We start from the raw sequence: 16962 nt of genomic DNA on the forward strand, positions 1-16962 counted from the left end.
GCATTATCTAGAATATAAAATGCTTTGTGAAAATCTCATTGTTTGGCATGACCGGTTAAGCCATTCCGGTTTAGTAGTGATGCGAAAGAATAATCAGAAAATTCTGAAAAGATTTATTAGAAAACCTAAAGAGTTTATTTTGTGATTTATTATGTGTGCTGCTTTACAAAGCAAGCTGATTATATGGTTTTCACCGACCCCATGAATTTGGATAATGTCAATTTTCTCGTATGTATACAAAGCAATATTGTGGAATGATCATCCACTATATATGTTTGTTATTAACTTGCAACATGGTGTTTGCGAGAGTATTTGGTTAATTGACAATGGTGGTGAAACCATGCCAAGTAATTGACATAAATGATTCTATATGTCAAGTAATTCGCATCATGCCAACGAATAATCATGAGTACTTCCTCATTACAATTGGTTTAGATCAGAAACCAGATATCTTCCATCTAAATGTGTTTTACATTCTAGTTGCTCCACCACAGTTATATAAGATGGAATTTGAAAGAATGCTGGAAATATGTTGGATATGAATCTATTTTAAAGATTGAATATCTCGAAAATTTGAGGCTCAAGACTGTTTTAGTGAGTCAGTCTTTCCAACATAAGGGGGAGAAAATAAGCAGCTGATAAATAAATATATTGGAAGAAATTATCTTGATCCTCGTACTAAGAAATGTGTGCTAGAAATTAAAAATATAATTTATTGGCAAAGTTTGCAAAGATGCTAAAAGCATGCAAGAGCCATTTTCTGACTTTGAGTGACAAAGTCACATATACCAGCTGTGCTTCAATTGAAATTAATATCCTAGAAGGATAAGATCAACTGCTAGTAAGTCTAAGGATCACATGATGTGTGATAGACTTATGGTTCCAAATATAAGTATCCCCGGAAAAGAAAAAGGAGCATAAATTAATATGGCACCGAGGAAGCAAAGAGTTATGGAAAATCTCTAGAAGAGATGTAGACATGAGTAAGAAAGAGATTCAGGTACCTGAGAATCATAATGAAAAGAAATCTCAACAAGTTGAGTCATGTCTAGAACAAAAAGGAACCAAAGAGCAAATCGACGTCGTTAATATGTTTGTATGCAATGTTGCAGTTGATGATGTTATGGATAAAAATCGAGGATCATAAACCGCAGTCAATATAAAAAGTTTTATTGAAAAGTGTACACATAGAATGATTGGTTAATCATTGAAAGAAGTAACTATGAAATAATTCAAGTCTCTTAAAGAGATAATATTTGGACTTGTAGTCCTTACACTTGAAAGTGTAAAATGAGTGGGACATAAGGGGATCTTTATGAGAAATAAAGTACATGTAGTAGTACAATGATTCTCATAAATACTTGATATTTATTATGAGAAATGTACTCTCATATGGTGGAAACAACTATGTAGATCCCTTATGAGTTTGAAAATACGGCAAGACTTGATTTAGTCTATTTAAAAGGATTTCAAACTATAAGAGATATATACCTTAAAGTAATTATATTGCTACTTATATTGCTAGTAGCAATATTTAATAGTTCTTGAGAATATTGTAAAAGCAAGAAAAAGTCTTGATGCCTTTCGACACTTTTGGAGAGAAAAGGGTGAGAGTTTATATCTATGAGAGAATCATGTTTGTAGATCATTGTTATTGATCTTAGTGATCTTATAGTGGGTTGAAATCGGAAACAATCTAAGAAAAAATCTTAGGGTTGTATAAATCCGAGATTGAACACTAATTGTAATAGTGTTCAAGAAGTATTTTCAAGAAAGTTTGAGGATGTAGGCATTTGCTGAACCTCGTTAAAAGAAAAATTGTATATGTATTTTGTCTCTTCTGCACTTACAAGTGGTTCTTGTTAAAAGAAAGGTACAAGAACCAGTGCAAAATATGTTGATGATGAAAATATTATCTGATCTCTTGTAGAAACAATCGATGATGAAATATTACTCCTGAAAGATGGAGAAATCGGATTTTATAAGATCAGATTTTTCATGAAATTTTTTAAGGTTATGGATTTGACATCTGTTGAAAGACATGTTATCTCAAGATGCATACATCATCTTACATAGAAAAATGGTCTTGTAGTACCATATTAAGAAGAAGAGTTGAAAGAGACAACTTTACAAAGAGAGTATGAATAACTCTTATGTATAAATTGATTGTATGTAAAAGAAGATTTTGGCTTAAAGTTCAAATAAATCTTTTATATGAAAGGGGTACAAATGACTTGAAGTTCAATGACCCGAGAGAATATATGATGATCATATGAGTTCTGTTTATAACAGTTCAGAAAAGATGATATATATGATCATAATGCTTAACCTGAAGATGATGTTTTCAGGGGGAGAAATATGCTCATGTGCGTGGTTTTTATCCTATTGGGTTTTTCCATGAAAGGTTTTTAATGAGACAACAAAAGAACACGTGAAAGATAAACACCTGAAGAGGAATATTATGATTCCAATGGTGAAAGACTATCATCTTTAAAGTCTTTGAAATACATTAATGAGATTGTGAAAAACAAAGATAATGATAAAAATGAGTCACTTGCGAGACCCATGACCAATAGAAGAATAGCGATACACGTTTACTACAGATTCGTTCAAGTGAAGATTTGGCGAACCATTTACCAAGACGTTTCCAACAACTATTTTTAAGAAGCTATTTCATCATATTGGATCGGTCATTTCGAAGATTTCAAGTGATGTACTCAAGAGGGGGAGTAAAAGCGCGCTGCACTCTTTTTCCTTTAACCATGGTTTTTCCCACTAGGTTTTCCTGGTAAGGTTTTTAACGAGGCAGCATCTCACATGCGCATTTGGGCCTAAATTTTTATAATGGTCATCTAAGGGGGAGTGTTATAAATAACTCTATTGTTATGTGAATGCCCATTATCGACCCATTATTGTAAAACCTAAACTTAATATTGTATCACTATATATATGTTATATCCTGATAGATAATAATACAAGAAAACAATTCCCTATATGTTTGTGTTCACAACAAGTGTGTTTTTTTAGGCCGGAAGTATTTAACTCACTTATTTTCCCACGGTGAAATAATGAATTGTATGAATTTAAGTATACTTATTTAACTTGATCGGTTTTTGATGTTTGAACCAAAAAGGAAGAACAGGTAAAATATATATATATATATATCTATATATATATATCTATATATATATATATATTCATTTTTTTTTATCTTCTCAATCAATACGTACAGAACAAGTAAAAAGAAACAGATAAATGTCTAGGGTTCCGAACGAGGCTGGAGATGCGACGACGGAGTTGGTTTCTCCGCCGCTGAAGAAGCCAAAGATAGATCCGGAGGCGAAGGCGAAGGCGGATGCAGAGGCCAAAACAGAAATGCGGATTCTCCTCCAAGGAGAATGGAACGATCCTGAATTCATCAGACAGCGAGATCTGTATTGGGAGCAATTTGAAAAGAGCGAGGTAGCCGATCTATGTTTTTCTGATTCGATATTTTTATCTTTTTCGGGTTTTGGATGAACCGTTTCAATTCGATGTTTTTGTTTTTAGGGTTACGATGTTGATTGGGATAATTTCCCAGCCGTCAAATTCGAATGGGCATCAGATCTGTCACGTCGATATACCAATCAGGAGTTGCTCGATCTGTGTATTAAGACGGCCATTGACGAAGAAAACGAAGAATCTGTTAGAAACTCGAATCAGCTTTCTCTCTAAATCGTTCGTTCGTTTCTTCTACTCTTTCTTCTTTAATCTTCTTTCATTTTGCAGGGAACAAATCTCGAGTTGGTCAAGTATGTGAGTGCAAATATACTGGGAGTTCAAGGATTCTTGTTTTGCATGACATTCTGGGCACAAGATGTTTCATCACCGAATCCTGAGCCAAAACTTTACCAAGCAAAGGTGAGGAAGTTTATGGATGACTTCATTGTCAGTGAATTCAGGCTAAGGCCAACTCAAGAACAATGGGGTTGACCAGGTTTACCTACTTTTCATATGATTAATTTTTTTATTTTGCTTCTTGAGTTGGCCATGACTTGTCAGTTGTGTCTCTCATAACGACTCCAACTCCGGTTTGCCCAAGACGCTTCTTCATCTTTGAACAGTTTACTTTCCAAGCAGCTTAATTAATGTGCCCTTATTTTACCTACACTCGTCTTAATGTAATTGGTCTTTATTTTAAACGCTTCTTTTGGGTTACTGAGTGAAATCTGAAAAGACAAGTTGCAAAAAATTTGCAATCCTGATAAAATGATAGGGTTACATGATTGATAATACAGGTCACAAACAAAAACATTCAACTATGAAAGTAAGATTAGCTCCTATCTGATCCCTGAGGGAACAGAAAGTTTGATGAAAGTTCAATGCCACTTTCACAAAGCTCAATCCCACTTTCACAACATTGTCGTTCGAGTCTTTTCCAATGTTGAATAGTGCTTCGAATGTTATGTTAATATTCAATAATATTAATATTCTGTTTATAAAAACAATATATATACTCCTATTTAACGTAATGAATTTACAACATACATTCGTCTCCTTGCTCGAGGACGTTACTAAGGGCAAATCCAGTGGGAGTTGCTCAACAAATTTCTCATTAAAAAAAATCTATACTAAATAAAAGTATGAGCTATAAACTCCTAAACATTACTTAATATTTTTTAAAAATTTCAGAATTTTGTATATTCAAATATTTTAAACGACCAATCAAAATCAGAGATCTCTATATTTAACATTTTCAAAATTATGTAAATTTCTATATTAAAATATTTAAAAATAATTGTATGTATATTCCACATTGGCTAGAAATTGTTTAGAAAATGGCTGAGAAACATTATAAATAAGACTAATATGCTTCCAACTATGAATGAGCATGAAGCTTGATTTAACAAGCGTCCAAATTTAAAAATTTAGAAAAAGTTTTAAATATTACAATTATAAACTTTTAATAGGTTCAAAAATATTATAAATATTTTAACTCTTTAGAATGTTTAAAAATATTATAAATACTCCCATCAAAAGTTTAAAATAATATAAATATTTAACTCTATCAAAAGTTTAAGTATCATTAATATTCAACACTAAAAAATTAAAATGTTAAAAATATTTAAATTACATCTAAATTTTAAAATATTAGAAAAAAATTAAACTCTATTAAGAATTAAAAAATTTAAGTGTTATAAAATATTATATATTTGTTTTTTAATATCTTAAAATATCTTATTTATCTCTCTTTGTACTTTATATCTATTATGAGCTGTAAAACATATTTTTGTGTATGACTTTATAGACGATTTGATATTATTTCAGTAAATTTTAGGGTCTAAGGAAGAAGGATTAACGTTGCAAGATATTGATTTGTGTTGTTTGACTTAATTTTTGATGTTTAAAGAAAAAAGATCGATGACAAGCACACATTTTTTATTGGCTATACATGTGTTCATATTAATTTCTCTGCAAGTAATTTGCAATTTTGTAGTATTAACGATTTTGGTTCGAGAAGTTTTAATATGTATGGATCTATAACCGAGTAAGTATACAGGTGAAAGTATCAATAATTGAGTGCATGTGGTGACTATGTTGATAAAGGAATTGCACAAATTTTACGAGAAAATAGGCAATGATTTTGTTCTTGGAGTTTGATGGGTTAACAAGTTAAGTGGTAGTCTAAAAAATGTTTTAAATGATTATTCAATGGAAGAATGTAAGGAAGGTGACAAGGAAGAGGGAGAAGAAGAGAATAACGAAGAACCAGATGGTAAAAATAATGATGACAATTATCATAAAAATTTGACAATGAAAATGATGATAAAAAATATGAAGGGTAAGGAAACAGTGGGAAAAAAAAATACAAAGACATAGATGGTGGTGGTCAATTAAATATGAGAAAACGAGATTAATTCATGATTCTAAAAATGTTTCGTTTGTCTCGTGGTCAAAGAAATGGTTTAGTATATGTAACGTCCCCAGTTCGAATGTTCGATCCGCCTTGCCTCGATGTCCAATTAGATCCAGTTAAATTCATGATTCTTTTAATCATATTTAATTTTTTTAACACAACTGATTTTAATTTTTTTTGAAAATTGTGTATCTAAAATAAAAATTTTGTCTTAATAGTAATTTAAAGTTTTCTACAAAATAATATTTCATATCTCTCATCAATCATATATAATTTTCACCAAAATATATCAAATAAACCCACACGTACTGTGGATTCAAAACTTAGTATATTTAAAAAGTAAAAAAGAGAATGTAGGAGTGTTCTCAAAATGCTTATTTGAAAACCGTTTCTTTAACTGTCTTTACATGTGTTTCTTTAGTAGTGGTCTAATTTTAATAAAATAATTAATATAGTTATATGATTAATATATATATATATATATTTGAGCAACATTGTCCATTTACACTGTTGGTGATGGTCTAACGATGCCTGCATAGCCTCTCCAAGCCTAACTAATGTGATCCTAAACCCGTAATAAACTTAATTTATTTTTAAAATAAACCAGCAAATAAAATATAAAAATATAACACTTTATAAAGGATACAGATTATACTTAACGATATTGAACAAGTCTTACGGCTCAATCGTCCGGCACATTTATCCGCTTTCCTTTTTTTCTTCTCATCCTCCTGATAACATTAACATACGACATGTGGTCAATTTATATTAACAATATTCACATAATTACACAACTTATAAGGTTTTTCTCAAGCATGTTCATATGATACCTAATAATATGGTAAATTACATTTTATTTCTAGGCATTTCCTTCTCTTTACCTTTCCCCTCATTACAAAATAAAAACAAAAATAAACATCATTTATCCAAATTATTTTCAAATACAGAAATGAATATATACGGTGTTAATTAGGAAAAAAATACAAAGCTTCATTCCTATTTTCTTTATCATACTTTATCTTTTCCTCCTCCGATTTCCATGTTGTTCGAAAGGTCTATTAAACAAATTAAAAAATAAAACAAAAACAAAAAATTATGAATAAACAAGGACAATGTAAAATACCCAAATGTTTTTTAAACTCTGGAAAAAATTGAGACTTAAACTTTTGAAAAACATAAAAATGGTTGTTCGGAATTGGAGAAAACCCACAATGAGAAGAGACTTAGTATATACTAGACTCAAATTCAAGACATTTTTATTTAAGAAAGAAACTATGGTTTCAAATGTATATAGCTGAACATAATTGGCACACATAACTAATACATATATATATATATATATATATATATATACATGAATATCACATTGACACATTACATGATTCTATATTTTTATGTACATTTTAATTTAGAGTTAATAAAAAAGATAGAATTTTTTTAATGCTTTCCTCTATCTAAAATCTCCTTTATGTACCATGGTATATTTTATATTTATAATTTATGAAAATGAAATTGTCACAATTAATCACCGAATTTACTTACACAGAACAAAAACCCACAATTAAATAAAGATAATATAAGTAAATGATAATTTTGTTTGTATATCAAAAATCATCACCAATTAAATATTTTATACAAAATATCTATGAACTTACTTTTATGAAATTGGCAGTATGAGTGTTTCTGGTCACGTTAATAAATTTCTCGGGCTATGTTTATTTCTCGACCTCTTCACGTCTGTAAACTCCACCCATTTTTCTGTTTTCGTGTGTACACTATTTTTAGATCTATTTGATTTCGATTATTGTCCCTATGCATCTACAATCGTAAATCAAAATAAATAAATAAAAATCTATTTTTCCTAGATAAAATGAGTAATTGTTTATTTTTCTTCACCTAATTTATGGTTACATTTTTTCTTGTTTTCATCTAGAATTTATTTTTATGGTTAGTATGGACATACAAATTTTTCCATTATTCACCCAAAATAACTCTTTTTCAATGGACACACGGTAAATGTTTTATGAACAAAGTTTCTAATGAACATTTTTTTCCATTTTTTGGTTTAATGTTAAAATGGGAATGAACATTAAGAAAACTCAACATATTTTTGCTCTAAAAAAAAACAAAAAAGAACTCGGCAAATAAATCAATCGATCATGGATCTTTTTATCACTTTGTCCACAACTACCACAATTCCTTTAATTTAAACCGTATTCGGTTTCATTTTTCTTTGAATAATTACTTAAAGCTAGGTTTAATTTATAAATGATCTCCTTTGAACCGCTTCTATGTACATCAATGTTTTTACTTTTTAGTGATAAAAAGTCACCAAAAATCACGACAAGTACAAGATCCATTCTTGAAACAATGAAACCTATTTACATCCCTAACAACAATTTCTCTCTGCACAATCTCACTGATCAGCTTGAAAGCCTCATGGCAATCTCTACACATCCTCAAATTGTTCATAATCCGAATAGTTGATCCCGCAGGCAAATGAATCAATCCATAGGCTAAAGCCAATCTCTCACAATGCAAATTCACCATTGCCTCTTTAGCTTCCTCGTCAACATCAACAAAAACCGATGAACTTGTGATCATACTACTTCCCCTGTGTCCTCTTTCCTTCATTCGCTTCTGCAGATCTTTCAAAAACCTCTCAATCTCACCGCTTTCATCACAAGACAAATCCCCAGCGTGAAAGACATAAACTGACCCCTTACTCTCAATCCAGCTACAAGCTCGTTCTTTCACGTTTCCACTACGCTTCATCTCTAATCGAAGAGACTCTGAATCTTCCCATCCTCCAGCCACAGCATAAGCATTGGATAATGCGATATACGCACTTGTCACTTGCTGATCCGACTGAATTAACCGCTTGCTTGCTTCACAAACAATCTCTACTCTCCCATGTAACCTACCAGCTGAAAGAAGAGCTCCCCACAAGAGCGCCCCTTGCTCTGCTCCAACTTGTATCGTTTTCGCCAAGTCATAAGCTTCGTCAACACGGCCACATCTCCCAAGCATATCAACAACACAAGTGTAATGCCTCGGGTCAGGGATCACACCATGCTTCTCAGCCATTGAATTCAAGAACTCTAAGCCTTCGTTAACAAGACCCGAATGGCCACAAGCGTGTAACACGCCGAGTAACGTTACATAGTTAGGATTTATTCTCTTTCCAACCATTTCATCGAATAGTTTGATCGCTGCTTCTCCAAGTCCATGCTTTGCCTTTGCCATGATCATAGACGTGTACGTTATAACAGAATGACAACGAATGCTCAAGAAGACTTTCTCCGCACAGCTGAGAGACCCGCACTTCGCGTACATATCAAGAAGCGAGGTAGCAACCACATTGTTCGATTCATAACCACCTCGAGTGACTAACCCGTGAGCAACTTCTCCCCATTTCAGCCTACCTAAACTAGAGCAAGCACTAATTACACTAGCCAGCATGAACTGATTCGGCCTATCTAACGTCGAAGAAGCATTGAATGATCTAAACAACTCAATAGCTTCATGGCCACGACCGCTCTGCGCATAAGCAGTGATCATAGAAGTCCAAGAAACAACATTTCTACCATAACCAATCATGGAGTCAAAAACCCTTCTAGCCATTTCCACATCGTTGCATTTCCCATACATGTCAACAAGAGAGGAACTCACCACGGTATTGCTTCTGAGCCCGGAAATCTCAAGACGGGCGTGTATGCATTTCCCGATTCTTGATTCAGCCAAAGACGAACATGCTTTAAAGACGCTAGCAAACGTGTACTCATTGGGAGGCACAGATCTGTCTTCATGCATCTCCTGAAACATAGACAGAGCAGTTTGAGGCTGACCCATGTTGTTAAACCCAGAAATAACCGAAGTCCAGGAAACGACGTTTGGTTGACACATTTCACCAAACACCTTGCGTGCAGTGTTGACTTCTCTGAGCTTGACATAACTATTTATGAGGAGATTCACAGTGAAAGTGTCACTCGCGAGCCCAAGTTTCAGAGTCAGGGTATGTAATAAATTTGTAAGAATAGGGTTGGTGGATTCCGAAAGCTTATGTACCAAGAAAGCTTTCGTTTTTATGTGAAGAAGAAGAAACGGAGAAGTTGTTGCATTTGCAGGGGCTAATCGGACATTTTGGATTAACCGTTTTTTCATTGAGTCAAATTTGTGGGATTATTATAATTATGACTTTCATTTATATTCTCTATTTATATAATGCGGTGTCGTTTAATATTTTCACTCATTAGTCGAATTAAAAAACATAAAATAATTAAGATTTATGTTTACAGAGATGGTGGACCACAATATTTTAGTCTTCGTAAACATTGAGGTTTGTCCTTTCTTTGTGTGTCGACAAATGAGGACATAGCCTTTATCACTCCATTTCTCTCCCCAGTTGTTTTTTTGCAATCCAGTATGCGTTCCCGAAATCATTAATACCATAACCGACGATAACAACAACATATGCGATGGTATCTTTGCTAAACTTAATCCAGACATGGACTTGGATGTCTTGTAAATCCTATACAACAAGTTTAAAAAACTGTAACTTAATAGATAGTTAACTAAAAGTTCATGGAAATAATTTGAATATATACCTTAAACTAGGAAATTTGAAATCTATAATAATTTATTTAAGTTTTTGAAAATACCTTATGTATCACATAAAATGACTATTTCGCCTTTAATCAAGAATTAATTTAAAAGTTAAAAAATTAATACAATATACTTAAATTAATTCATTTTACAAATTATTAGATATTCGGAATTTTGCAAAAAAAAATTAGATAATGATGAATTAATTTATTATTTATAATATTAATCAATAACTAAAAGATTGAAATTCAGATATATAATATTAATTACTTTAAATATATCAAAGTGGTTTTAAGATAGTAACATATTTAAATTATAATTACAAACAAATAAACTAAAATAATTATGAATTTCAGCTACATAATAGATATGAGTTAAATTTGAGTTGAGTTAGTACAATATTTATATACTTATAGATTTTAAATTAAAAAAAAAAATTATATGTATATATATATATATTAGATAATGACCCGTCTGGTGTGCGGTTTTAAAATTTTGCAAATAAAATTGAATTTAATAAAAAAAAATGTATTAAAATTTATTGTACATTATTTATAAATTTCTCTTTTTGCTATAATACACTGATTTATATCCATATATAAATTTTAATGTATGTTACCATTCAAAGTCTATCTTTTATCCCTAGGTAAATTGTATGTTACAAATATATTATTTACCACCACCTAGAAAATATCTATATGAACAAATTAAGTCAACTATTATATGTCTCTTTACTTTCACTTTTGCATAGTTTTTTAATCACTAAAATTGTTGGCTCAAAAAACATTTATAAAAAATAATTTATATCACAATAGTGTATGAACCTTGGTTCTGCTATTCTCTTATGGAGAGAACCTTGCGTCCAACCTCCTCCACCAAGGGAAGAACCTTCGCTCTGCCTTCCTCCCTTGGAGAAATAACCTTGCACCCAACCTCCCCCACCTTCCTGAGAGATAACCTTGCATCCAACTTCCTTCACCAGAGAGAGAACCTTGGTTCTGCCCTCCTCCTGTGTGGAGAGAACATGTTCACGTCTTTTTAGCTATCTCAAAGTGTCTTACTCCAACAACCAATGAAACTAAATACCATTTTCCAACGTCACAAAATCTTTTGATAGTAACTAATGTTAAATTTTCCAATGTATTCATGAAAGTTTCTTCGACATACCATGATGTAGCCTCTGTCTCCAAGCTCCTATGGATTTATCAACAACGATTTATGTTTTCCAATCTATTTATGTTTGTTGTAGGTTTGTGTTTGATTAGCCTATTTTATCCAACCGTTAGGTAGATGACCTTCTCATATTTATCTCCTTTTGAGATTAAACGAATAGTAACAATTATGTTTGCACAAAAAAAAATGTCTATGACCAATCAATCAAGGTTGAGAAATTAGAAGAAAATTAATTTGACATAATTAATAAAATAATAGAAAATTATAAGCACGGTAATATATGAATCTTAATAATTCAAAGATGAAAATATAAAATTAAATAAACAATCTAAAATTACAACAAAATTTTTTAAAATACATTATTAGAAAAAGAAGATGCATATATTAATCTTCCATTTTTTTTTGGGTGAGCATATTAATATTACTTATTCCAAACTGAAAAAGTAGAGGAGTATATTTTGGTTTAAAAAAATAAGGAAAATTTAAATTCTCATTAAAAAAGTTTGACCAAATAGAACAAAGTTGATTTTTTTTTCAATGAGCTTATTGTTTTTTTAAAATTTTTTTGCTTCCCACTTTCTTGTAAGACGTACTATTGTTCGACGATAAAAACGCTTTATGTTTAGTTGATATAGTTTTATATAATCTCTATTGTTATCTTGCATTTGTGTATTCATCATTTTTTATGCTACCTGTTCTGTAAATTAATAGAAATAATAAGAAAAATCGATAATTTCATACTCCATCTAAGGGGGTATGTTTGATTCATACACCATGTTTAACATTGTACAAATCAATACATTAAGTTCAATAAAATTCAAATTCACTGCCCCAACTCGTTAAAAGATGTTATTACATACATTAACCGTAACGGTGTTAAGAGACCGTCAACGGCTGCTTACGTGGACGCCACATATGAAACGACGTCGTTTTAAGAAACAAAAGAAATAATTTCTTTGGTTAAAACGACGTCGTTTCTTATTTCTTCATTATTTCTCTTTTCTTCCTCTTTCCTTCCCGAGTCGCGTTTCTTAGTTCAATTGATTTGTATTATCGAAACACCAGAAAACGAAGCATGGCAATGAGGAAGGGCTGGATAGGAAGAGCTGGTGGATCCAAAAACCCTAAAATTTAACCTGAGTTCTTCCTCCTTCTTTCCCGATTTGATTGATTGAACTAGCGGTTTCCCGATTTGATCGAGTTTTTCATCCTTCTTTCCTGAGCTGGTGGATCCAAAAACTCTAAAAGGCAGGCCGGTCCGGGTTTATGTCCGGTTCGATTGATCCAGCGGTTTGCGACTTAAGTGCACTCACTTCCCTCATCCTCGCCGACTGGAAGGGAATCACCGGCGAGATTCCTCCGTGCGTCACCTCCTTAGCCTCGCTCCGTATCCTCGATCTTACCGGTAACAAAATCACTGGAGAGATTCATGCGGAAATCAGCAAGCTCTCCAAACTCGCTGTTCTGAACCTCGCTGAGAATCAAATATCCGGCGAAATTCTGGCGTCGTTGACGTCACTCGCCGAGTTGAAGTTGCGTTTCTTTGTTCAATTAATTTGGGGATTTTTAAAAGAATTTAGGCCCTTTAGGTTCAATCTCCAAATCGGGAAAGAAGGAGGAAGAAAAGATAAATAAGAAAAGAGGAAGAAAGAAGAAATGACGTCGTTTTAACCAAAAGAAGTTATTTCTTTTGTTTCTCAAAACGATGTCATTTCATATGTGGTGTTGTAACACCCGTGAACCTAAAACTGTGCGTTTGGGTAAGGGTGTCGATCGACACCAACGGGGTGTCGGTCGACACCAATGTTTTCTGGTTCGACCAGATTGATTTATTGATCGATTTGGTTCAGTTTGGTTTTGGGAAACCATTGCACTGGGTTACTTAAGCGGGTTTCGACGAAAAGAAGGGTTTTGTGAATTGTCTTTGTCGCCACTTTGTGGTTTTTGAGGAAAAAGGGAAGAAAACATTGTTCTTGAGCTTTTGAGAGAGATTGGTGAGATTCTTTGCTGTTTCTTGAGAGATCCAAGGCTAGAATCGTGTAGGAAGCTTGCTGGGAGTGTGGATTCGTTCATTGTTGGTCAGAAACTTCCTGCAAAGAGGTGAGTGCATGACCATAGCTAATCTAAGCCTTTGATTTCATTGTTCTTGCTTGTTTGTTGTTGTTTTGTATGTTTTTCTTGCTGGGATTGGTTGCTCCAGGTTCCTATGGACGTATTTGACTTGGGTTATGAGTATTGGGCGATTTGGAGGAGTTTGGGAGCGAGATTCGACTTTTGGCTTCGAGCGGATCGCGATTGCAGAGGGAGTGTCGATCGACACCACTTGGTGTCGGTCGACACCAGCAAATTGGGCATCGATCGACACTGTGGGGTAGTGTCGGTCGACACCAAGGCCAGTGTCGGTCGACACCTCCCTTCCAGCGAGACATGCTTGATTTCCTGGTTTGTATGTTTTGTTTGTTGTTTGTTTGGAACATTGGAATCACTGTTGCTTGTGTGTATAGCCCAGTAGATGGGAGGATTGCCTCACTGAGTGTTTATCAAATACTCATGCATCTCAATATGTGTTTGTGGTGCAGGTAAAGGCAAAGTGTGATCGTGGAATCAAGGCGATGAAGAGGAGGATGTTCTAGGGACTCGATTGTATGTTGTCTGGCGTTGCTAGGTTGCTAGAGTTGAGTCTTTAGAAACATTGTTAGGTTGCTGGTTTCATGTTTCCTGATGTTTGATTATTAGATTGTTGTTATAGTTTAAGATTGGTTATTTATTTATTGGATACTGGTATTTGTTATTTCACTGTTGGTTGTGATTGTGGTTAGGTGGCTAGTGGGTATGAGACCACTAGTTGTAGATTATTATTTATTATTATTATTTATTATTTATTATTTATTTTTAAGAAAAAACGGGTCGGGTCGTTTCAGTTTGGTATCATAGCCCTTACGAATCTAGGTTTGGGTTCACTAGGTTTCTGTTATGATGTTTGGGATTGCATGTCTTGATTGATTATGTGAGTTAGTCAATTGTGTGTGGCATGGAGTCCTAGAACATCCTCTTTGAGCCTACAGTGTGATTCCACGGTGAGTTTTGGTTTTTGTGTTTTTGTGCTATGTTAAGATTGCTTTTTAGCCTCTGTTCTTGGAAGCGCAGTGGTTAAAGGTGTTTGAGTTGTTGGTCGTGGACGGGGAAGTGGTCGTGGTCATAGTCGGGCGGGTCCCGAGGCTAGCGAGTGTGTGGTCCAGAGTTCCACGAGATGGTACCTCAAAGGGTCGCAAGGGTATCAGGAGGGACCAGAGAGGGTTAGCCGGTGAGTGTGCCGGGGGTGCTGGGAAACCAGTTTTGGGGTTGCAGCAAGTGGAGCCCAGGGTCGAGATGATCGCTTGGCGGATCTGTTGGCGTGCTGTTAGAGCGGTTACCGAGAGGGGTACCAGTACAGGCTCCAGTTGTACTGCATGTGGCGGGGTGCAGCTGAGGGCTGCGGAAGTTAAGGATCTTCCATCTTAGGTTAGGAGGATGGAGCAGTTGTAGATGACTGGTGCGAGATTCTTCCCGAGAGGTATCGAGCCTAGAGAGGCGGATATGTGGATATATGCAGTTGGAGCAGATATTTTGCTGTTTGGTGGTTAATCCAGTTGAATATTAGAAGTTGAGTGGGCAGGTGTAACATTGCAATGTTATACTCGGACCACAGGAGGTACTTTGTGTCTAGAGATGTTTATAGTTATTGAGGATTGTTGCTCCTGTTGGGATGGTGATTCTCCTGAATACCGATAGCTCGAGGGGCTGTGGGCTCCGAGAGCGGCAGAGGGGACAATGTTCCCCTGAGAGGATGAGTAGTTCCCCTGATACCGAGATCTTGAGGATTGTGGTCCAAGAGTGAGACGGTATAACTCAAAGACGTTGGTCTGAGAGTGAGATCGGTATGACTCGAAGGTTGAGACCTAAGAGTGGAAGATTTGGGAGCAAGCAATATATAGAACGTGAGTATAAACATAACGATAGAATGTAGACCTCGAGAGTGATGGTGGTTTAATCTTGGATTTTAGGATTATGATTGGCCGGTGGGCCAGGGTTTTATGACCGGTGCGGTCAAGAATGTGTGGCTGATGTGCCAGGATTGGGTGGCCGGTTGTGCTGGAGTCCCGGGAAGGAGTGCAACACGTATGAGCCGGCAAGGGCATGGTTGCCAGGTACATAAGATTTATGAGAAGCCTTCATGGCAGGATAAACTAATCGTTGCGACGATGGTGGATGAAGTTCATTGGAGATGGACAGGGTTGCTAGATTCAAGGTTTTGGTAAGCTTGCTGGGGAAAACAAGTTAAGTAGGTTAAGTTGGCGGCCTGCAAAGCATTTGATATGGTGAATCAGAATATGCGAACGTATGGTACTTGTTTGTTTTATTACGCTCGTATTGATGATTTGCTGTGGAGAATTGCTAAGCGGGAAGCTGATTTTGTAATAAGCTATCTTGTGGAAGTTTCCTTAAGAGACAAGTTACTAGAGGCTCTTGGATGGACAAGAGGTGTTGATTTCCGGGTGGTGGTGAATTGATGTCAGCATACTTGATTATTAGTCTAGTAGAGCTGAGGAAGAAAATAGGGGATTCTTACGTCTTATCACTTCACCGTGGGGAGCGTCGGTGTGGTTCGTCAAGTAGATGGACGAGATATGGGTTTAAGAGTTCGTGGCGATGCCGTTTGGGTTGACAAATGCGCCAGCAGCGTTTATGAGGTTGATAAACAGCGTGTTTAACGAGTTCCTGGACGTGTCTGTCATCATCTTCATCGACGACATCCTGATTTATTCTAAGAATCCTGAGGAACATGCAGTGCATTTGAGGGCAGTTCTGGAGAAGTTGCGGGAGCAGAAGTTGTTTGCCAAGTTGCGCAAGTGCAGTTTCTGGTAGCGTGAGATGGGTTTTCTGGGTCACATAGTTTCTGCAGATGTGATTTCTGTAGATCTGGAGATGATTCAGGCTATCAGGGATTGACCTAGACCGCAGAATGCCACAGAGATCAGGAGTTTCCTTAAGTTGGCAGGCTATTACAGGAGGTTTGTGCAGGGCTTTACTAACAGAGAATGTCCTATGATTAAGTTAACAGGGAAGGATGTTCCTTTTGTTTGGTCACAGGAATGCGAGGAGGGCTTTGCAAGCATGAAGAAGATGTTGACTACTGTGCCAGTGTTGGCTTTGCCGGAGCAGAGAGAACCCTATGTGATTTATCCAGATGCATTTAGAGTTGGTTTGGGGTGTGTTCTGATGCAGCATGGGAAGGTGATTGCCTACGC

The 16962-nt window shown here is 34.9% G+C and overlaps 2 protein-coding genes across 2 annotated transcripts; one reads left to right on the forward strand and one right to left on the reverse strand.

Annotated features, from left to right (window-relative positions):
- Positions 1-3214: 3214 nt before the first annotated feature.
- On the forward strand, positions 3215-4272 carry LOC147934020 (uncharacterized). The gene is made up of 3 exons (XM_087476429.1): positions 3215-3462; positions 3550-3684; positions 3769-4272. The coding sequence occupies exons 1-3, from the start codon at positions 3256-3258 to the stop codon at positions 3970-3972; spliced, it is 546 nt and encodes a 181-aa protein (XP_087332555.1). The 5' UTR covers positions 3215-3255; the 3' UTR covers positions 3973-4272.
- A 3916-nt stretch (positions 4273-8188) lies between these two features.
- On the reverse strand, positions 8189-10060 carry LOC104723574 (pentatricopeptide repeat-containing protein At4g15720). The gene has a single exon (XM_010441954.3). It carries the CDS (start codon positions 10058-10060, stop codon positions 8225-8227), a length of 1836 nt encoding a protein of 611 aa, XP_010440256.2. The 3' UTR covers positions 8189-8224.
- Between the last annotated feature and the right edge of the window lie 6902 nt (positions 10061-16962).

Source organism: Camelina sativa, chromosome 11 (genome assembly GCF_030686135.1).
Source record: "Camelina sativa cultivar CO46 ecotype springtype chromosome 11, ASM3068613v1".
Lineage (NCBI taxonomy): Eukaryota > Viridiplantae > Streptophyta > Magnoliopsida > Brassicales > Brassicaceae > Camelina > Camelina sativa.

What these genes read in the sequence shown, in the direction of transcription:
- LOC104723574 (XM_010441954.3), bottom strand. Translation starts at nt 10,060, where the DNA reads ATGAAAAAACGGTTAATCCAAAATGTCCGATTAGCCCCTGCAAATGCA.
- LOC147934020 (XM_087476429.1), top strand. Translation starts at nt 3,256, where the DNA reads ATGTCTAGGGTTCCGAACGAGGCTGGAGATGCGACGACGGAGTTGGTT. An exon ending in AGCAATTTGAAAAGAGCGAG is followed by an intron (nt 3,463 to 3,549) that starts GTAGCCGATCTA and finishes TTTTGTTTTTAG; the next exon opens with GGTTACGATGTTGATTGGGA. An exon ending in ACGAAGAAAACGAAGAATCT is followed by an intron (nt 3,685 to 3,768) that starts GTTAGAAACTCG and finishes TTCATTTTGCAG; the next exon opens with GGAACAAATCTCGAGTTGGT.